This window comes from Aulostomus chinensis, chromosome 10 (genome assembly GCF_037954235.1).
Source record: "Aulostomus chinensis isolate RoL2024-O1b breed Wild chromosome 10, RoL_Achi_v1.0, whole genome shotgun sequence".
NCBI lineage: Eukaryota > Metazoa > Chordata > Actinopteri > Syngnathiformes > Aulostomidae > Aulostomus > Aulostomus chinensis.
The window spans coordinates 29019968-29040571 of record NC_141329.1 but is presented as its reverse complement, the minus strand read 5'-3'; the positions used below and the strand labels follow the sequence as shown (position 1 = coordinate 29040571).

General features: G+C 48.4%; 2 protein-coding genes across 6 annotated transcripts in view; both read right to left on the bottom strand.

The window, feature by feature from the left end:
• Positions 1-9013, bottom strand: part of plekhg2 (pleckstrin homology domain containing, family G (with RhoGef domain) member 2) — a 76701-nt gene extending 67688 nt beyond the window's left edge. Inside the window, exons 1-2 of the mRNA XM_086215051.1 lie at positions 8227-9013; positions 7960-8134 (exon numbers count right to left, since the gene is read on the bottom strand). The gene's annotated coding sequence lies outside the window, so the exon portion shown is untranslated. The remainder of the gene's footprint in view (positions 1-7959; positions 8135-8226) is intronic.
• Positions 9014-13396: 4383 nt separating this feature from the next.
• Positions 13397-19721, bottom strand: LOC147255216 (P2Y purinoceptor 14-like). 5 transcript variants are annotated; one of them, XM_086216974.1, is made up of 5 exons: positions 19010-19424; positions 17515-18619; positions 17237-17396; positions 16886-17145; positions 14820-15547 (listed from the first exon to the last, which is right to left on the bottom strand). In XM_086216974.1, exons 2-5 carry the CDS (start codon positions 17562-17564, stop codon positions 14833-14835), a joined length of 1185 nt encoding a protein of 394 aa, XP_086073100.1. In that variant the 5' UTR covers positions 17565-18619; positions 19010-19424; the 3' UTR covers positions 14820-14832. The 5 variants fall into 5 exon arrangements, with proteins under 5 accessions (XP_086073099.1, XP_086073100.1, XP_086073103.1 ...); XM_086216977.1 differs by having other exon boundaries at positions 18492-18619; XM_086216973.1 differs by having other exon boundaries at positions 13397-15547; positions 17237-18619.
• Positions 19722-20604: the final 883 nt, after the last annotated feature.

The following is a 20604-nucleotide window of genomic DNA, read 5'->3' as shown; positions in this document are numbered from 1 at the left end:
TTACTGTGAAACGATCATCCCACTTTCTTCTTCTTTTACTTTTTCTTGTGTTTGTCTCTCTCTTCCATCTGCCTCCACTCAATCGTTCTCTAAATTTAATAGTACCTCTTTTCTTTTGCTCTCACTTGTTACTTTCACACCTCCAGCAATACAAAAACATGTCCCGGTAAAGTGCCGGTACAATCAGTTACCTCGGAGCAGCGGAGACATCTACGTCCATCCAGCGGCCGGCGAGTCCCTGCAGACCTCGCTGACCTCGACTCTCCTCCCCGTCGTCTTCTTTCGGTCCACTCTCTCTCTTCTCCTCACTCACTTTCTTTCTCTCTGTCTGTCGTTCTCTCTGTCTCACGCCAGCACGCTCGGTATTCCCAGAAGCTCCGTCACCCCGCGGGTCCGTCCGTTATTCACCGACTCGGCCAGCTTCGACACACCGGCGGGGAGGCGAGTCCATCAGGAGTTCTGCTCCGCGGCAGCGACACGAGTTAAAGTCTGACTGTGGGGAGAGGAGATGTGGAGGTGCGGAGGGGAGCTCCGGGCGGTCGGTCAGCCCCGTCTGCTGAGGCAGGAGGGAGGGAGGAGGGGAGGGAAGGAGGACCATGGGGGGGAGGGGGGCTTCTAATTTCATGAATTATAACTCTTTTTAAAAGCAGCAAAGGCAAAAACGATACTTTATATAAGAATATAAACATTTGAGTTTCTGCCTCCATGTTCAGGAGTTCGAGTCAAAGTTCCCAGTTCTTCATCTCAAAAGATCTAAAAAATGAGTTCAAATCCATGTGAGTGAGCAGGGCAAGGTCAAAGGTCAGAGGGTCCTTATTGCTTGCAGCTATGACACATATACATACACATGAAACACTTGTATACGTATTTGTATATAAGTGTTTATGTATATAAATATATGTACACACGTATATACTGTATATGTTTATATATATGCATTTACGTGTGTGTGTCTATATATATCTATATATCTATATATATATATATATAGATACACACACACACACACACACACACATATATGTAATATGCCATTCCACTGAGAGACAGTGAATAGAACATTCAGTCAAAAGGTCAAAGGAAAAATTCTGTAAAATAAACTCAGGAAGATCTGAACGAGCTGAAGAAGCAGCAGGATTACTGTACAGGTGCGTCTGTGGCTGCTCGCAAAATAAAAACATACGCACAGTTTCATCACACATGGTCATGATGTCACAGTCAGTGAGAGAACGTGCATCTGGCGTGTTGATTGCCAGGAAGTCCTCCAGAGTTCTTGTCCTACCCGGACAGCTGAGGTAACAGCAACCATGTACAGTCACCCATTCATAGAAACACAGTTTTTGACAGGAAGTTGACCTGTCAGGGGTAGGGGGTGTTTGTAGTCCAACAATAAGTGGTCATGTCAGGGGTGAGGAGTGTTTGTAGTCCAATAGGAAGTGGTCATGTCAGGGATGAGGAGTGTTTGTAGTCCAACAGGAAGTGATCATGTCAGGGATGAGGAGTGTTTGTAGTCCAACAGGAAGTGGTCATGTCAGGGGTGAGGTTTGTTTGTAGTCCAACAGGAAGTGATCATGTCAGGGATGAGGAGTGTTTGTAGTCCAACAGGAAGTGATCATGTCAGGGATGAGGAGTGTTTGTAGTCCAACAGGAAGTGGTCATGTCAGGGGTGAGGTTTGTTTGTAGTCCAACAGGAAGTGATCATGTCAGGGATGAGAAGTGTTTGTAGTCCAACAGTAGGTGGTCATGTCAGGGGTGAGGTGTGTTTGTAGTCCAACAGGAAGTGGTCATGTCAGGGGTGAGGTGTGTTTGTAGTCCAACAGGAAGTGGTCATGTCAGGGGTGAGGTGTGTTTGTAGTCCAACAGGAAGTGGTCATGTCAGGGGTGAGGTGTGTTTGTAGTCCAACAGGAAGTAGTTAGGTCAGGGGTGAGGTGTGTTTGTAGTCCAACAGGAAGTGGTCATGTCAGGGCTGAGGTGTGTTTGTAGTCCAACAGGAAGTGGTCATGTCAGGTCTTCAAAGTCACCCCTACTAAGCCTCAGGCTTCTTCTGTCCTCCCTGATGAGGATGGTCCTGCACCACCAAGGACAAACTTGTCCATTTGCTATTCTTCAACTTGCTAGCAGTTGCTTGTCGTGTCACAGCAGAACCGTTGTTGTTGGTTAGCTTTGATCTCCAGTCGAAGGCTCACTGGTCATCCGTCTGGATGAGGGAGACCTGATTTGAGAGTTAAACTTCCATTTTTCTGTATTCTGGAGTCACTAAGGAGTTTTTAAGCAAACACTAAAGACAAAATACACATTTTTGGGTGAAATATCTCTTTAATCCCCGTCCTCCATGAGGACCTACACCCAGATGGTTTTCACTCTTTCATGGCTGTCGACAGAATTTCCTGACTCGTGGCATCTCAGCAGCTCTGTGAGCGACCGATGTGTCAGCTGACCTGAAACACAACTGTTGAATGACTCAAACACAAACACACAAACAGACACTCTCCCTCTCCCTCTCTGTCTCTCTCTCTGTCTCTCTCTCCAAGCAACCTCGTTTCCTCCAGGTAGCGTCTCCCCTCCGGTGCTCCAGCTAGCGAGGAGGCCTCTGGCAACCTCTCCTCAAGTCAACTTTAGTTCAGGTGTAAAACAACTAAGTTACAGATGTGGGGTGCCAGGACAAAGACCTGTTCACCCCAGCAGGGGGCGCCGGTGCCAGGATGTCAGTCCATCACAGGAGAGTTTCCTGGGCTGAGACCTGTCAGCCGCACCAGTGTCTGTCTTTACCAACGTTTCTCAAATGACAAAAACTTCAGTTCAGCATCACTCAATGAAACCAGAGGAAAAACTTGACTTACCCCCCCCCCCCCTTTCACTCACACACACACAAAGAACGGCATTCCTCATCACATCTGTGTGTCTGTCTGGAACAGTGAGAGATGTAAACTGGACAAACACAACCTGAAGTAAACACACACACACACACACACACACTCTGAAGGCAAACAGAGCTGATGGGCTGGCAGCTTTTCAGAATGTGTTATTACAAACTCTGACATTCCACAAGTCGCCCTGCTCTGATTGGTGTGTGCTGTTCAAACCTGGTGCCTCTTCAGCTGAGGTCAGAAGGTCGGCGACAGACAAAAGCGAGACAATCATGATGCCTTTAAACCCTGACTGGACACCCTGACTCCGCCTTCCAATCCACTGTTGTCATGTTAGAATGATAAGAATTTAGGTGGTTATAGGACCTGAGACCACACACACACACACCTGAGTGAAAAGACACAACAAGTGTACTGGATGATCTCCACAGGTGTTATTTTGAGGTCCTACTCTGTTACGTCGAGCGCCCACAAGCTAAATGATGTTGATATTTATGTCTGCTGGCTTCAAAACAGCACAAATGAGGCAACAACGCACAGAAAATCTCCCTTTGTGAGCTTCAGCAGGTGGAGCTGCAGTCCCCCAGCTATGCTGCCTCCACCCAAACACTCCTGACGTCCTCTCTGACCCCCCCATTCTGATGAGTTTGCTCGTCCCTGGGTTTCATGTCTCGGCTGCTTCCTGTGCCGGATCAGCTAACAGTCTCACATGACGTCACCAGAGCGCCTACTGATATTCCATCTCTAATAGACGACCACATTTCCACTGCTAATGACATGGCAGCGGCCATCTTGGCTGGGTTACCATCTCATTACAGTCTATCTGAGAAGCCGTCCAAACCTCCAGACAAGGATTTGCGCTTCACCGTGTGTCTCAGCGTACGTCCAGTTGAGTTTGTTTGCAAGTGTGAAGGAAAAAAAACCAGGAGGAAGCTGGAGGACAGAGGTCATCAGCTGGAGCAAATGTTTGCGTTGGCGTGATAAAATACACAGGAGACAGAATGTGTGTGTGTGTGTTTAAAGCAGGAAGAAGGTGGCATATTAAATGCTGCAGGTGGCTTTAACAAGCTGCACGCCAGCGCATCAGGCAGCACCGTTGCTCACTGCTTCCCTCAGTCACGATACACCGCTTACATTCACTTTCCCAGGTCTTCTAGGGTACCGTCTACTGCCCCCTGCTGGTACCCTTTTGATCCAGATACAACAATGTAATCCAGCACCAGAATTTGATACCTGATACTTTTCGGGTGCCTAACATCATAAAAAATGTATTTTGTATCATTTTACAGTTTATTTTTTCCGTAACTTGCACGCTGCAGAGGAGTTTTAATACATCAAAATACTGCCGCTGGAAACATGCTAAGCTAACGTACACAACTGTGGGTAAAAGCTGTGTTTTCTCAAATAACAACTTATCCAATGAGCTAATTCATCACCTGCAGCTGTTGAAGCCCCTCCTCGGGTAAATTAGAACTTGGTAGAACATTTCAGTTGGTACCTTTAAAACCACCAGGTTCCTAAGTGTGGAATTCTGAGTGCACACAAGTGCAAGCGGCTGGCGACAATCGTGCCCACGTTTGTTTACAGCACTTTTAATGTGTCAGTTTCCAGTTAACAGCTGACCGAGTCAACACGAGCACGGCGATGAAACTTCAACAGGAAACATGAACGCACGGATGATGTCACACAGTCAAGAGTGTGTGTCTGGCGTGTGTGTGATAGAGAGAGAGACCTGGATGTCTCTGGATGCTGAGTGAACAAGCTGCTTCAAAACCGCGTGCGTCGCCTCAGCCAAGAGAAACACTTAGGAATTGATAACCTCGAAGAGAGAATTGAATTTAGTGAGAAAAGAAACAACGACTGAGGAAAAGTGACAGGGAGAAGGAGCAGAGGTAGTTACCAAATGAAGGGATGGACAAGAGAGAAGAGACAAGGAAGAGAAGGAAGGACAGGTCCAAAATAGGAGGAGGAGAATAAAAAGGAAATGACAAGATAAAAGGGACAGAAAAGAGGAGAGGACAGAGAGCTGGGAGAGCGGGAGGAATGTGGCCATCAGCACTTTGTGGTTCTGGCGGCCATCTTGCTCCGCTAAAGAGCAGCGTGAAGTGAACTGACTGTAATAACACTGTGACACTGAAAATCCTTTGGAGGATTCGACCTCTCAAATCTAATAAGATGTTTGAGGAGATACGATCGGACAGACATGGGAACGCCGCGCTCTCCTAACCCTGTTTTCATTTCAGCGAACGAAGCTCAAGGTTTTGGGCAAGCGGCCCTCCTCAGAAGAGTCTACTCTGACCTCCATTGAATGAAATCTGTGATGGATCTTCCCGAGACTCAGATGGTCCGGCCCAGGACGAGCATCAGGACGGCGAGCATGACTGGCGCACGGACCAGAGGCCTCACGCTGCTCATCTGTGCATCCATCGCTGCTGCTCGTATTAAAACCAGAATGCGTGAGGACATTTCTTTAAATTCAGAAGACCGAGAAAAACTGCTGTACATAAATGTGGTTGTAGCAGATCGCTGCAAACACCAGGAGGTGATCGCAACCCTCAACTGCTATCAGACAAAAGAAATCCTTCTCAGTGTCCAGATGACCATTATCAGAGGAAGGAGCTGCTCAGAGTTCTCTTCTAATAAAACATGACTTCTTGGTCTGATACATCTGTGTTTACAGCTGCTGTGTGGCTACGCATTAGCTGTTAGCTCCAGGAACACACGGGGACACGCTCACCCAGCGAGGGCGCCGTGTTCAAATCACGTTCGATCACAGGCAGATTACATCACCTCAGCACCAGAGATGAACTGATCATGTGACAGACCGGTCAGAGATCAATAACCACATGTGGAGATGGCGGCACGTGAAGGTGTGTGGTGCTGACATTCCTGACAGACGTGTCAGCGCAGCTTCATCTGCTTCCTGGCCGTGCTCTTACAGCTTCGGCATGTTAAGTGTGTGTGTGTGAGTCAGCCCCCCCCCCGGCCCACCCCCCAAGCTGTGGTGGACGGGGGAATTAAGATGAAGTCACTGCTGAGTGTGAGGCAGAGCCGTTTCTCCAGATATCATGCACACACACACACACACACACACACACACACACGTGCGCATGCGCATTCACACAGGTCATAAGTGGAAGGTAGCAGTCCTGGCACAACCATGTACCCATCACACCACTCCAACCATGACATCAGCATCATCTCCTGATTCTAGTTGACTCTACTGACATCACACGAGCTGAGCAGACAGCAACCTGGTTACCATAGTTACCACACTTCCAGAAATGACAGGGCCGTCGGTGCGTTGAGTAGACGGGTTCACGAGGCTTGTAATCTGCTGTGATGAAAGAGTGGCAGCAGCTTGTGTGTGTGTGTGTGTGTGCGCGCAATGGTGCATGATCACAAAGCAGCAGGCTGCGTCTTAATTTTTCTGTCAACAGCTCAAATACTTTGTGTCACGTTTCCACGATCCTCCATTACAGAAATGAGAGAACAATCTGAGCCATCGTGGTGGCGCCGGAGAGCTCTGAAGTGGTCAGTGACCTTCATCATCCCCTCACACGGCAGGACAACTGCATTTCTTGCAGTGTGTTGGGCGGATCAGCTCGGTGTGGCATCAGTGGAGCTGTCACACCGAGCCGTCCAGCTGCTGTCAATCAAACACAGTCATCGCCTCAACGTGGAGACGAGAGCCTCCACATCATTGGGAGCGATGACGACCAACACCAGCTTTCTGTCTGTTGTCTTGATGGTTTAGTCAGACGGTGAAGGAGGTCTCTCTCTCTCACACACACACACACACAAAATCTCGAATATTTTCCATCTCAGTCGTTTAATATTTCTCAAGCTTTTTATGGAAAATGACCTTTAAGTCAGTGAGCCCCGCCCCCATCTTAGCCCCCTCTTCACTCTCCTGCTGCTTGTCTTTGTCTGGATTGTTCTGACCTCACACCGTCTGGTCAGCCGGTTCAATCCCAACGTCCTCGTCCATCACGCTGATGATGCTGATCCTCTCACCAGGACCTCAGTTTGAGACCAGTCGTCTCTTCAGAGCCCCGCAGCTGCGGGGGGGCAAATGTCCCTGTTGATTAGCTAGCAGGTGCACCTGCAGTCGTCTGCACGTCCATCAGTGTCGTGGTCACACCAAGAAGTTTGGTCAGGTGTGTTGACGCAGCTCCAAGCGTGCCCAAGTCTTGCAGCGGGCAGGGGCATTCATGACCGTCCCTCTGGACGTGGCAGAGCCGAGCAACAAAACACCTGGACCACGATTCTGATCGGGAGCGTCAGGTGTTTGTCAGAATCAGCTGACTCTGACGCCATGGCAAAGAAAAACAAGATGGATGACCTCAACAAGAGCTTGAGATTCTTCACGTCGGTAACATTTAACTCACAAGAGGCTTAAAGGATAAATGGCTTCATATCCTGCCATGAAAGAATGAACACGTGAAATAAGAAATGTGAAGAGCGGAGTGGAGAGTTTGAGTAGAGAGAAAGGATGTGACTGACCCTGAGGCAGAGTGTGTGTGTGTGTGTGTGTAAGAGATGTGATCGGAGGGTGGTATTTATTTTAGAGTTGTTCCCACGACACCAGATGACCTGCATCCCTAGCACCCTCTCTCTCTCTCTCTATAAATGGCTCGTCTGGTGGCGTTTTGGTGGCCAGTCAGACTTAAAAAGGACAGAATGAGAGAGAGAGAGAGAGAGAGAGAGAGAGAGAGAGAGAGAGAGAGAGAGAGAGAGAGAGAGAAAAGGATGGAGGGTGAGAAAATGCTGAGAAAAGAAAAAGGCAAATCGTCTGAGGTCATTCAGGGCAGTCACATGGAACGCTCACGAATCAAGACGCTGCGGCTCACCAACACAAACGTGGTTACTCGCTGGAACTTCTGAAAAACTGTCTGCTGTCCTTGTTTGTGGCCTATTTAACCAGTGTGCAGGGTCTAGCGCCACCTCGTGGTAATGTCGGACATCGCACATCAAACATTTGTCGGTGGAACAAGCCAACAACCTTTGAAATGACAGTTTTCTGAATGGAGTTTGGTTCAGGGGTTCTGGTTCAGGTGTGCCTCCCCTCTGCGTCTCCCTGTTTCTCACCTGTGTTGTCTTTCTCCATTCCTCAAGCCAATGCTGTCCTATCCAGGTGTCATTCAGGTACTGAACTCTGCCACTGACTGATGGTACATGAACTGTAGTCCAAAAGTAACTTGGTCAGTACTTGAAGTACCAGTGCCTTTGTCGTCTGCTGCCATTGACAGACTTCACCTCCTACCTGAAACAACAAAAAAGTTAATTGGTGAACATTTACAAAGAAATATACAACAAAATCACAGACTTGGTTTCCTAAATAGACTCGGTGCCCACCGTTGTTTCATAAGAGCACCGCCAGTGAACTTGTTCCCCACCATCTCCCATCTGGCGGTCCACACGGCTCCAGTGACATCATCTGACTGCAGTTTTTTCACCATAAAACCATGAAAACGACAGAAGACTTGCAGGTGTTTTAGAAACGCCTGAACAACATCGAACCTTCAGTTCAAACAACCAAGCAGCACCTCAGCCAGCATCTGCTAGAGGGGCGGCCCCCTAACCGAGCGGTCCGGCACGGCTCCAGGTGAACGATGGCAGCTCTGCTTTAGTGCTCACGCTGGCTCAGAGTTCAGGTGACCCCCACAGAGACGCCACCCACAGCCGCGCCGCACCGCAGGTCTGACACTCACAGGACTCAGAACCCTGAGACGGGATGAAACTCTGGAACCTTGATTATGACTCGCCTCCAAGGATGTTGTAGTACGCTGTGGTTGTAGTACAGGGTGGTTGTAGTACGCTGTGGTTGTAGTACGCTGTGGTTGTAGTACGCTGTGGTTGTAGTACAGGGTGGTTGTAGTTGTCACGTGCGGGGTGTTTGTGGGAATGATGAGACCCAAGTGCAGACAGTAGGGATGGTGCAAAAAAGGTTCATTAGGAACTGGAGGCTTGAGACGTGGCGTGAGGCAGGAGGCTTGAGACGTGGCGTGAGGCAGGAGGCTTGAGACGTGGCGTGAGGCAGGAGGCTTGAGACGTGGCGTGAGGCAGGAGGCTTGAGACGTGGCGTGAGGCAGGAGGCTTGAGACGTGGCGTGAGGCAGGAGGCTTGACCAGTGACAGCGACAATGACCCACTAAGGAACTAAGGAGACACACAGATTAAATACAAGAGGGGAAACGAGACACAGGTGGTGCAATCACCCAGGTGAGACACATGAGGTAATGACAGGAGGGAGGTCAGGAAGACAGGACATGACTACAAAATAAAGCAGGAAGCACGAGACAGGGATCGTGACAGTAGTACGCTGTGGTTGTAGTACGCTGTGGTTGTAGTACGCTGTGGTTGTAGTACAGGGTGGTTGTTGTACAAGGGGGTTGTAGTACAGGGTGGTTGCATTATGCTGTGATTGTAGTACAGGGTGGTTGTATTATGCTGTGATTGTAGTACAGGGTGGTTGTATTATGCTGTGATTGTAGTACAGGGTGGTTGTAGTACAGGGTGGTTGTACTTTGTTTCTGTTGTACACTGGTGAAGAATTATTTAATTTTTTTGAGGACTTTTCCGTTCTGGTGGCTATCCAGACGTGCCAATGGTGACGAGCAGCAGAGTTTTTCATGTTTTTGGGGGACGGGTCCAGGGTGTCCTCCACTCAATGCATTTAAAACTTCTCTTATTTTAACCTCTATGTTTAGTTTAATCTATAATTTATTCAGTCAGACAGTCAGCACTGCGGCCGGAGTACCACCTTAGATCCTCCATGCTCCATCGAAGCGAAGTAAAATCTGGTCAACTGGATCAACCAGTTGATGACCTGGATGAATGAGAACCTACACAGACATCCTCCATGCTGTGTGAATGACAAGAAACATCCATCCCTCCCTCCCTCCCTCCCTCCATCCCTCCATCATCCATCCATCCCTCCATCATCATCCATCCATCCCCCATCATCATCCATCCCCCCATCCCTCCATCATCATCCATCCATCCCTCCATCATCCATCCACCCATCCATCCCCCCACCCATCCATCCCTCCATCATCCATCCACCCAACCAACCCCCACCATCCACCACCACCCATCCATCACATCATCATCATCACCCATCCCTCCATCATCAACAATCCCATCCATCCATCCACCATCATCCATCCCCCCACCCATCATCCATCCCATCCATCATCCATCCCCATCCCATCCACCATCCCATCCATCCCTCCATCCATCCACCCATCCATCCCTCCATCCATCATCCATCCCTCCATCATCATCCATCCCCCCCATCCCTCCATCAATCCATCCAATCACATCCCTCCATCATCATCACATCCCTCCAACATCATCCATCCCCCCAACCATCATCACATCCATCCCCCCATCCACCTCCACTCAACATCCACCATCCCTCCATCATCCATCCATCCCTCATCACAATCCATCCATCCCTCCATCATCATCCATCCACCCATCCATCCATCATCCATCATCCATCCCACCATCCATCCCTCCATCATCATCCATCCCCTCCATCATCATCCATCCCCATCACTCATCAACAACCATCCATCCCATCCACTCCATCCACATCCATCCATCCCACCACATCCATCCAACATCCACTCATCATCCATCCCCCCCCATCATCATCCATCCCCACCATCACCATCCATCATCCATCCCCCATCCATCCCTCCATCATCATCCCATCCCCTCCATCATCATCCATCCCCCCTCATCCCATCATCATCATCCATCACCATCCCATCCATCATCCATCCATCCCTCCACCTCATCCATCCATCCCTCCATCATCATCCATCCCTCCATCATCATCCATCCCCCATCCATCCATCATTCATCCATCCATCCACCCATCAACATCCATCCCCCCTTCACCTCCCCATCATCATCCATCCCCATCATCATCATCCCCATCCCCCTCCCCAGCCATCCATCATCTTCCCATCCATCCTCCATATCTCCATCCCTCCATCCATTCCATCATCCATCCATCTCCATCATCATCATCCATCCATCCATCATCCATCCATCCTCCATCCCTCCATCATCAGTCCATCCCTCCATCATCGATCCATCCATCCATCCATCATCCATTCCACTCCATCCCTCCATCATCCATCCCATATCCCTCCATCCATCATCCATCCCTTCATCCATCATCATCCATCCCTCCATCATCCATCCATCCTTCCATCATCCATCCATCATCCATCCATCCCTCCATCATCCATCCATCCCTCCATCATCCATCCATCATCCATCCATCACTCCATCATCCATCCATCACTCCATCATCCCTCCATCATCTATCCATCTCTCCTTCATTGACTGAGAGGTTTTCTTTCCAGATGTTCGCCCTCCAGTTTTAAACAAAAACAACTTTGCTTTGTTTCTCTTCTGATTTCACAGGAAGTGAGTGTTTAACGCCGTATCTGGTAACAGCGCTGATATCATCGTCCTCAGGGTCTAATTTTAGAGTTAAGTGTTTTATTGCAACATCGAAAAAACGCTCACACACACACACACACACCAGATGTTTCTGAAGGGAATAGAAGACTGAAGCTACGACACCAAAGAACCAAAAATAACAAACATGGCTTCCAGGCTCACTGTCATTTATTTTTGTCAATAATAATGTATGCTAGGAGAGAGGAGGAGGAAGAGTCCACCAGGAGGAGGAAGAGCCCACCAGGAGGAGGAAGAGTCCACCAGGAGGAGGAAGAGCCCACCAGGAGGAGGAAGAGCCCACCAGGAGGGAGTGTGACTGCCGTCAGCTCTCATCTGCTGTGTAGCAGCAGGTCATGGGTGGAGCCTCCACCATCATTCGTCCCCACTGGACCTCAGGTTTGGTCCTGAGCCCAAGTGCTTCACCCACCGTTCGATGCTTTTCTGGCAGCTTTGGTGAGGTGGAGTTCTTTCCTGAGCCTGACCAGCTCAAGATCCTTCTCCTTAATGACTTGGATGAAGAAACTCTGGTTCCTGTCTTCCTTTGCAGCGCAGTTCTGCAGCTGCAGCTCGGTGCTCCTGAGCTGGCTGGACAGAGCTTTGATGATGTTCTTGCAGTGAGCACACCTGTTCTTCAGACTTGTGATCTGATGCTGGTAGGCCTGCTCCGTGTCCTCATCCATCCCAGGTTCCCTGTTGATGTAGCGTCGTTTCAGGCAAATGATCCGGGCTTGGAGCTCCTCTGGGTTATTCAAAAGATCCATCGATCCTTCCAGATCCCCCTGGAACCTGAGAATGTAGGTCTCCAGGTCTTTGACTCGGTATTCCAAGTTCTTCAGATCGGGTTTAGTCGCTGTCAGCTTGTGCTCAAGAAATTTGATTTTGTCACTCATGTCAATTATTTTTATTTTGGCCAGACCCAACTCTTGTTTCGTGGCTCTGTGAGCAGCCACCTCCTGGTTGTTGTCTTCGTTGAGTGTCCTGAGTCTTTCCTCCTTGTCTTCTAGTTGCTCTTGTAAAGTCACTCGGGCATCTTTTTCTTTGGTCCTTTGCTCCATGGCCTCTTTCCTTTCACACCTCAAAGTCTTTATCTCCTGACTTTTGTCCTTAACCGTTTTGCTCGTTTCTTTGTGGGCCTGCTCGAGTTTTGACTTATCCCTTTCCAGGCGGTCTGCTCTTTTCTCAAGCATTTTCATTCTTTTGGACATTTCCTCTTTGTCCATCTCCAGTCGTTTCATTTCGACGATGCCTTCAAAATGCTCTTTATCCCAGAGTTCCTTACGTTCTCCATACGCCTTTTCCTGGTCTTCTCGTGCCTTCTCCAAGTTCTTTATAACCTTCTTGTTCTTCTCATCAAGCTCATGGGAATGTTTCTTCATTTCCTGAATTTCATGCTGATGTTTGGCTTCCAACTCTTGTATTGTCTTCTGTTTTTCAGTGTCATGCTGTGTCAACTTTGTTTGGAAGTCTGCTTTCATACTTGAGACTTTATCCAGGTGCTTCTGTGACTTTTCATCCAGAGATTTCTTGAAGCCTCCGTGCACATCAGCAGTCTTCTTCTCAAGTTCTGCCTGGCTGGTTTTCAGTTTTTTCACATCTCCCTCAGATAAAATCAGAGCCTGGTTAAGATCAGACTTTACTTTTTCACAGGACTTCCACCTCAAAGACAGTTCTTGCTTCTCCCTATTGGCAATGTCCAGTTTTTCCTGGAGAGTCTTGTTCTGGGCCTTCACAGCCTCCAGATTCTTCTTATGAGAAAGAACCTCCTCCTGCCAGAGCTTGGTGTGGACCTCCTCTTTCTCCTTCACTCTTGACCTGCCACTGCAGTTTCTCTACAGTAACGGGCTGGTGGGCTGTTTCAGTTTTTGCTGCTGCCATGTTGTCTCTGTTCAGTTCAACTTGGAGTCGCTTTCGTCTTTCAATCTGAGGTTTATGACCTTAATTTGAGTGGGATTTTATTCACAGGAATGGGAATTCATTCAAAGACTGAGATTCGTTCAAGATGAAAGACAGGTTTCGTTCAAGATGAAAGACAGAGATTCGTTCAAGATGAAAGACAGAGATTCGTTCAAGATGAAAGACAGAGATTCGTTCAAGATGAAAGACAGATTCATTCAAGATGAAAGACAGATTCGTTCAAGATGAAAGACAGATTCGTTCAAGATGAAAGACTGAGGTTTCATTCAAGATGAAAGACTGAGATTCGTTCAAGATGACAGGTTCTGATTTGATTGGTGATGGCGAGCGGCTGCACGCTGAAGCCAGCAAAGAGGGAGCCAGGACTTTTGCCTGGAGCTGAACTCAGGAATTTATTTATAGGGACAATGCAGATCAAGTTAATGTCACATTCTCTTGCACAAACAAGTGGAACCGACTGATTTTACAATGACAGAGATTATAGCTTTTGTTAGATTTCAATTCCTCTTCCTAATTAAGCCTTTGATTAAACCAAAAAGAAAGAAAAACATTAAGTATCATCACAAATGTTGCAGACACTTTACATCTGAAAAGGTAAGACTGTAAATTCTAAAAAAAAAAAAAAAAATACTGTTAAATCCATCCATCAAGAGTCAAGAGGTTGACTCCATGCCTTTGAGCAGCACATCATTACTGTTAGCGAGCCCAAGGCCACGCCCTCCTGTCCACAAAAACACAGATGTGCACATGCACAGCTGTTCCACAGAGTGATGGATGCGGTTCTGTTTGTCACCTTTTTCAAAAGGAACAGATGGAGGAACATGGAGTCGTGTGATTTAACTGACTTTTGGGTGATCTGACAGATATTTACGAGCTACTTGTGTGAGGGAGAAAACGAGAGGTTGCAGTGTGAAATCTTTGTTTCTACAATTGATGACTTTGAAACTGGACTGAATGGACGTCGGTGGGGGCCAGTAGATGGTTATTTGCTGCCCCCCAGTGTTTGAAATAAACCCAGCAGTTGTCTGTCTTGGACGTTGTACTTTCAGTAGTCCTCTATAGAGAGGCTACAATATAAATACTAAAACTGCAGAATCTTGAATTAAATTGACACGATTCATGTCTCCTCCACGCTGAGCAGACAGAACGATGTCAGGGTCTGAACTGGAACATCACCTCCTGCTCATTAACTGATCAAATCAGACTACCTGAAGGATTAAGAAGTTCAGATCCTGGGTCTTAGTGCTCACCCTTTAAATGCCTGCCCCCTCAAAAGTCTTTTGTATCAGCTTGTACCTCCCCGTTAAAGTTGTGGTCAGACTGGGATGGAGTTGAGCCTCCCAGCCAGTCTGAGGCCAGTTCACACCACGCTGGTTACTGGTGTAACCCATTTTAACAGGGAGCATGAAACTTGCAGAGGCACTCAGCTTTCTGTTTCATCAGGATCTCTGGGTAATGGAGTCTTTTGGACTTGAAAGGAAACAGGCAACAAAATAAGAATCTGACGGGATCTCACGGCGCATGTCCATTTCTCACTGGCTGGTCTCCTCTCAATACGGAGACATCACCCTTCAGGCTGCAACAGGTTTGTTGGCTTTGATGAGGTGAGTGAGGTCTTCCTGTCTGTTTTCATGTTGCCTAGCAACTCACCAGCGTTCCTGCACTCTGTTGCATATGTGGCGAGCTGCACGGTGCCAGATGCCCTCCTCACACTCAGCTGGGCTCGAAAACCTTTGCAGAAGATGAAGTAGATGAGCGGGTCCAGGCAGACGTTGAATACTGACACAGAGACGGTCAGCTCCTTCAGGTAGAAGAACAGCAGGCTCCAGGAGCACTGCTTCTTCAGGAAGGTGTAGGGGAGGCGGATCAGGTGGTACGGCACAAAGCAAACACAGAAGACGCTGACCAGTACCAGCATGTTCCTGCGAGACCTGACCAGCTTCCTGTAGCCAGAAGAGGCTGCCTGCCGCTGCTGGGCCTCCGCCAGCCTGCAGGAGGTAGAGTAGTAGAAGAAGACCAAGGAAAGGAGGACAAGCAGGAAGATGGCGGCGGAGCATGACTGGATGATCCTATAGAGCAGGGTGAGCTCTGGATGCTGCTGGTCGTCACAGCTTGCTGTGGCCGGCACTGCAGTCACCGGCTTCTGCATGAGGAGCGACAGGATGATGTAGGCACTCGTGGTGGTCAGGAGGAAAAGCCAGGTCAGCGTGGAGATGATGCGAGCTGCTCCTGCCATCTGCAGGACGTGAGTTCCTAAAGGGTGGACGATCTTCTGGTACCTTGAGGAGACAAGCAGTTTGATTTAGCTCCAATGCGAAGGAGGGTGAGGACGGAAACTTTCTGAGCTTGAACTTTGATTAGCAACTAAATTCATAGTTAAAATTTTGTCATCCGTAAAAAAATGCTCCAATACTGACAGAGGAGTTTGGTCAAAATCATACGATATTTGGTTTCATCCTTAAATCGTCCATCCTTCTTTCAGCTGAAAAGGCTGCTGGCACCATGCTGCCCAGCCTGAGAGAGCGCGAGGGTTATGAATGTCACTGTGGCACTACGTCGTCTCCAGATGCAAACACACTGAGTTTCTTAAGAAGCTTCAAACAAGCATGTAAATGTGTCAGACACAAAAAGAGGAAGCCTAAAACCACCATCAGGCTGCAGAGCTCACAGACTCGACATAGAAAGCCAGAAGCTTTTAATCAAACCACACTGTGCAAGAATGAAATGGAACATGGAGGTCAGACCCCGACTGATGATGCAAACACAGGTCCCTCACTGCTGGTCTTGGGAAGTATCGCATCGCTTGATTTTAGTGAAGATGGAACCAGGAGGCTCCTTTTTTTGATAAAAGAAGGTCATTAACTTGTCAGAGCAGGAAAAAAAAACAACTAACTGATCGAAACTTTCTGTGATAAAAGATATGTTTCGAGGTGGACCAACAGTATGAAACAATGCAGTGCTCCAGAAATCTCGGAGCTGGGAATTCCCTTTGAAAATCCCAACTTCCAACCTTAGAGCCTGCGAGGTGCCTGCAGGTGCACAGAAGCTCAAACCTGGCAGACGCACGCGTGGAACCCTCGCGCCGAGGCGGCTCAGAGCACTGCTGACAAGAGTCAACGAATGTCCAGCAATTCTTTGTTTCTCCTGGATTCCAAGACTACAGACACAGATTGGGAAGCGTACTGAGGATGTGCTTGACATCAGAGGCCATGCGGAATGTTCCATGAAGTAATGCTGGGTGTTATTTGAATGTTAAAGCAGCAGATGTACTAAAAACTGCTGGACATTTTCTGTTGGTTTTATGTTCACTTTTGGGGGTTCCTTCTGTTTCTGACAGCTTATTTCCATTTTCTTCTTTGACAAGTCAACTCCTTCACACCTGTGTGACCCTGCACCTGAAACAAATCGCTGGTTCTTTGGCTTTGGCACTTTAAAAAGAGGAACTTTTTGTTTTGGTCTGATTTTTCTCTTAAGCCAGCAGGTTCAGCCTGTTTGCTGCATTAGGCTACACATCTAGAAGCACGCAGGCTTTTATGCGGCGTGACAGACACGAAGCACGTCACCTTTTCTCAGAAGTCTCTGAAAGTACAGCAACAAGTTCCCCAGCTCAGGCCTACCTGTTCGCAGCGATGAAGCCCATGAAGAGGATGCTGGCGTACATGTTGAGATAGAAGGCTGCCGCACCAAAATTGCAGTAAACCTGGTGGACCAGGATGGAGCTGCTGGCAAGGTGGGCGATGCGGATGGGAAGACAAAGACTGATGAAGAAGTCGGCGGCGGCCAGATTCTTCAGGTAGACGGTGACGCTTCTGGACGTCTGCTGCACAGCACCACAGAAGTAAACCTTCAGGGTGAGGCCATTCAGAAGCACGCCCGCCTGGAGAGGAAGGAAGGTCACAGGATCGATACGTTTACAGTCAGACTGGATTCATGGGAAAGTATCAAGACTCAGCAGGAGTGAGTATCACCAGGAACACCAGGCTGTAGACTGCAATGAAGACCTGATGGCCTGAGGTCTCCGTGCCCTCGCATGGAGCCAGCGTGTCGACGGTCTGGTTGGTATCTGGAGACCAGTTGAAAGACAGAGTCCCTCCAGCCAGGTCACTCATGTTCCCAAGTCTTTTGTGGCTAAGTAGAAAAGATGTTATTAGAATCCATAAATCTCCATAGTTGAAAGTCTGGAACCCATGACTCTTCATAGGGAAACCAGAGCTCCATTCTTCGAGTGCATCAAAAAAAAATGGACCGTTTGCTGCAGATGTTGGATGAGGGCAGATGTTGCTCCTCCTGCGGCATGGAGGCACAACGCGCTTCAGGAGAAGAAGAATCGGCTCAAACGGGCTCAGACATCCGTTGTCCTTTTATTTTAAGAGGTGAACCGTCTTGGTCTACAGTCTCAGGTGGACATGATGTAGGTCACTAAAGGGAGACGGTGTCATCAAACCTGGAATTTGAGCACAAGTCCCTCTCCGCTCCTACGTTGCGTGCTGTGATAAGCGTGTTTTGGTTAGTCCAGTATTACAAGTCACCTTCTGAAAATAATTCCCCAAGTCGTTTTTTCTTTGCCTAAAACAACTCCTTATGATGATTTGTCTCCAGTTTTGTGTTTTCTGCAAAAACCATGACTTAGGAGAATATTTTCAGGAGGCGACGATGTGTCACCCTGCAAGCTTTCAGTGTTCAGACATCAGCAAAAGTGTAAATGGGAAGTGGGGAGATGTCAAGGGGAAGTAACACCCAACCACACAATGAAACAGAGCCCTGTTAGCTGTTATCAGCCCGCCCCCTCCAGCTGATGGCGGTTACCATCACAGCTGGCCTGAATACAGCCGGCCGCACCGGGCGTGCAGGCGAGCCTGCGTCAGCTTCTCACCAGCAGATGAACGTTTCTGCTGAGTTTGAGGTTTTCGAGGAACATCTGGGTTTTTCACATTAATTAGATGCCCCAAATCTTAATGACCGCCCGTTTGTGAAGGTGAGTAGTAAAAGCTTGAAAAAGAAGAAATATATCAAAGTATGGACAACAAGTAGTTCACGCATGTCATGTCATCACTGCGGACACATGACGTCTGAGGCTGCTGTTTGACAAGTCTGAAGCTCAAACTGACATATTTGTTCAACAATTTCCCAACAAATCATGAACTTTGCAACTTCTGGGATGAAGCTCATTCTGGTGGCCGCTCAGATCCAGACGACGGTCGCTGAGTCCCCATGACGACTCACTCTGAAGTTTGACACGATTCTGCTTCCTGCCCAGCTACCGTCGCATTCTCTGCAGCATCTCGAGAGCCTTTTCATCCCTCAGCAAGTTTCAAGGAAACCCTTCCAGTAACCAGGAGGGATTTGTAGGTCTGGAGAGTAAAGATGAACAAAAAGTAGCGCATTTTGTAGAAAAGCCAAAAGGAAATGTGTCAACATTCCTATGTGGTTTGCTTGGAATTTTCTGTATGGAAACAAAGTGAATCAGAGAGAAAAGGATTAAAAAATGTCCTGCAACAGGGTTTGAGTGAATGTGGGCGACACCACGCCACGAGAGCATCTGCTTTTATCAAACCGGCATGAGGATGTGAGCCACACAGCAGCCACTCAGACAACCTGAAGGCCACCGCTGCCATCACACTAAGATTCACCTTCACACCTCATGACCCGACACGTACAGCTGAGAGCTCAGGTCTGAGAAATGAACCCCACATCTCACACCGTCACAGCAGAGCAGAGGAAGTCTTCACAGCGGGACTCACCTGAGTGCGGCGTCGTCTGATGGTGAGAACACGTCTGCTGTCTCTTCCCTCTGCACCGTATTGATGTCAGACTGAGGCAGGGAGGGGCTGCTGTGGTTTTACCTTCACACTTCATTTGCAAGTCAACCACGCGCGCGCACGCACGCACACACACACACACACACCTAGGCTGCGCAGCTTGGCTCTATACGTCATTGATTGAACTGGCCAGGTAGCCACCAGCTCGCTGTCTTTTAGAGACTGACAGTTTGAATGCTGCTGTCCCACGCATCTGGCATGGGTTTGTAGTTTGTGTCCCATGCTTTCTTGTCCCCAATGTTTGATAGGTGCTGTCAGTTCCTCTTTCATTTTGTCAGCTCTTCCTTCCTCTCCTTGTGGCTTCTCACTTCCTGCCTTTGTCCGTTTCCCACCTTTTTTGTGTGCCTCACCTGAGCGTCATTGGTTCATCGGTGCTCTTCAGTCACTCCCTCCTGCCGTTTCTTGTTGCATCATTAGTAGAGTTCAGCGTCTCTCTCTCTCATTGTCCTCCACCACTGTGACGCTCGCTGTGTTGTACCTTAGAAACACTGCCTGCCCACACAGGTGTGGATGAATCTGCAGGTGACCTGGTTGATCAGTTTAACCACTGCAGCCGCCACAGTTTGTCATTCCCTTCATTTTCCAGAGAAAAATGGAGTTGAGGATGTTTGAAGGCTCTTGAAAGGAGCGGCAAAAGTATAACTGGCAAAACGTGGTTTTTTTTTTGGGGGGGGGGGCAGACAGTTCATTAAAGCTTGAACCAATTGGACCTCCCACCCTCACACATCAGCTAGGAATGATTGAGTGGGAGGAGCTACCAGGACTCAATTGGGATCAGCTGGAGTGGCCCAGACTTCCATCACCAAGTCCTCCTTTCACAACAGCCTTCATTGGCAACCTTCTGATCAATCAAAAGAAATAAATTCCTACAATATAATTTATTTATGACACTAAAAATTACATTTAACTCCAGCAAATGAAGAGGAACAAGTCGGTATAATAAGCTGGATTATGGACATTGTTTGGGATGATGTAGGGAGGCAACCCGCCGGGATGTTCGTCATCAAGCATCTCTGCAGGGCTTCACCGTCGTACTTCGTTTCCTGAGAAATTCAATCCTCACAATTTCAAAGCGAGCGATGTTAACGACAGACTGAAGAGCCCAGACGGAGCTGGAACTTGGACTTTCTGCCGGTGACAGGCTCATGATGAAAGCACAGGGGTCAGACAACAGGAACCAGGAGACTGAGGTCGAATGGATCAGATCTCCATGTTATTTCCTCGGTGCTAGAACGAGGACTCAGTCACCTGCAAATGAAGGCTGGTCATTGCTGGTTGAACTAGAGAGGCAAAGCTGCCAAGACTAGCTAAGCTAAGGCTCAGTTCTGGGGCTCCGCTGTCCTCCACATCAGCAGCAGACTCAACGGGCGCGTCCTCGCCTCCACCTTCTGGTTCTTTGTCCCAAAGTTGAGTGTGACCGTTTTTCCATATTTCGAAATGCCTGCCGTCCCTCCTCGTCTTCGCCTTCCTCGATGCTCTTGTCGGTTGTCCGACTTGTCCGGTTGCCATGACTCTCC

Excerpts from the sequence above, each read along its gene's own strand:
- LOC147255216 (XM_086216973.1), bottom strand. The coding sequence starts at position 17,467 with ATGAAGAGTCATGGGTTCCAGACTTTCAACTATGGAGATTTATGGATT. Across the intron at positions 17,146-17,236 it reads TCTACAGCCTGGTGTTCCTG|GCGGGCGTGCTTCTGAATGG; the intron begins GTGATACTCACT and ends CTTCCTCTCCAG. Across the intron at positions 15,548-16,885 it reads GGCTTCATCGCTGCGAACAG|GTACCAGAAGATCGTCCACC; the intron begins GTAGGCCTGAGC and ends TGTCTCCTCAAG.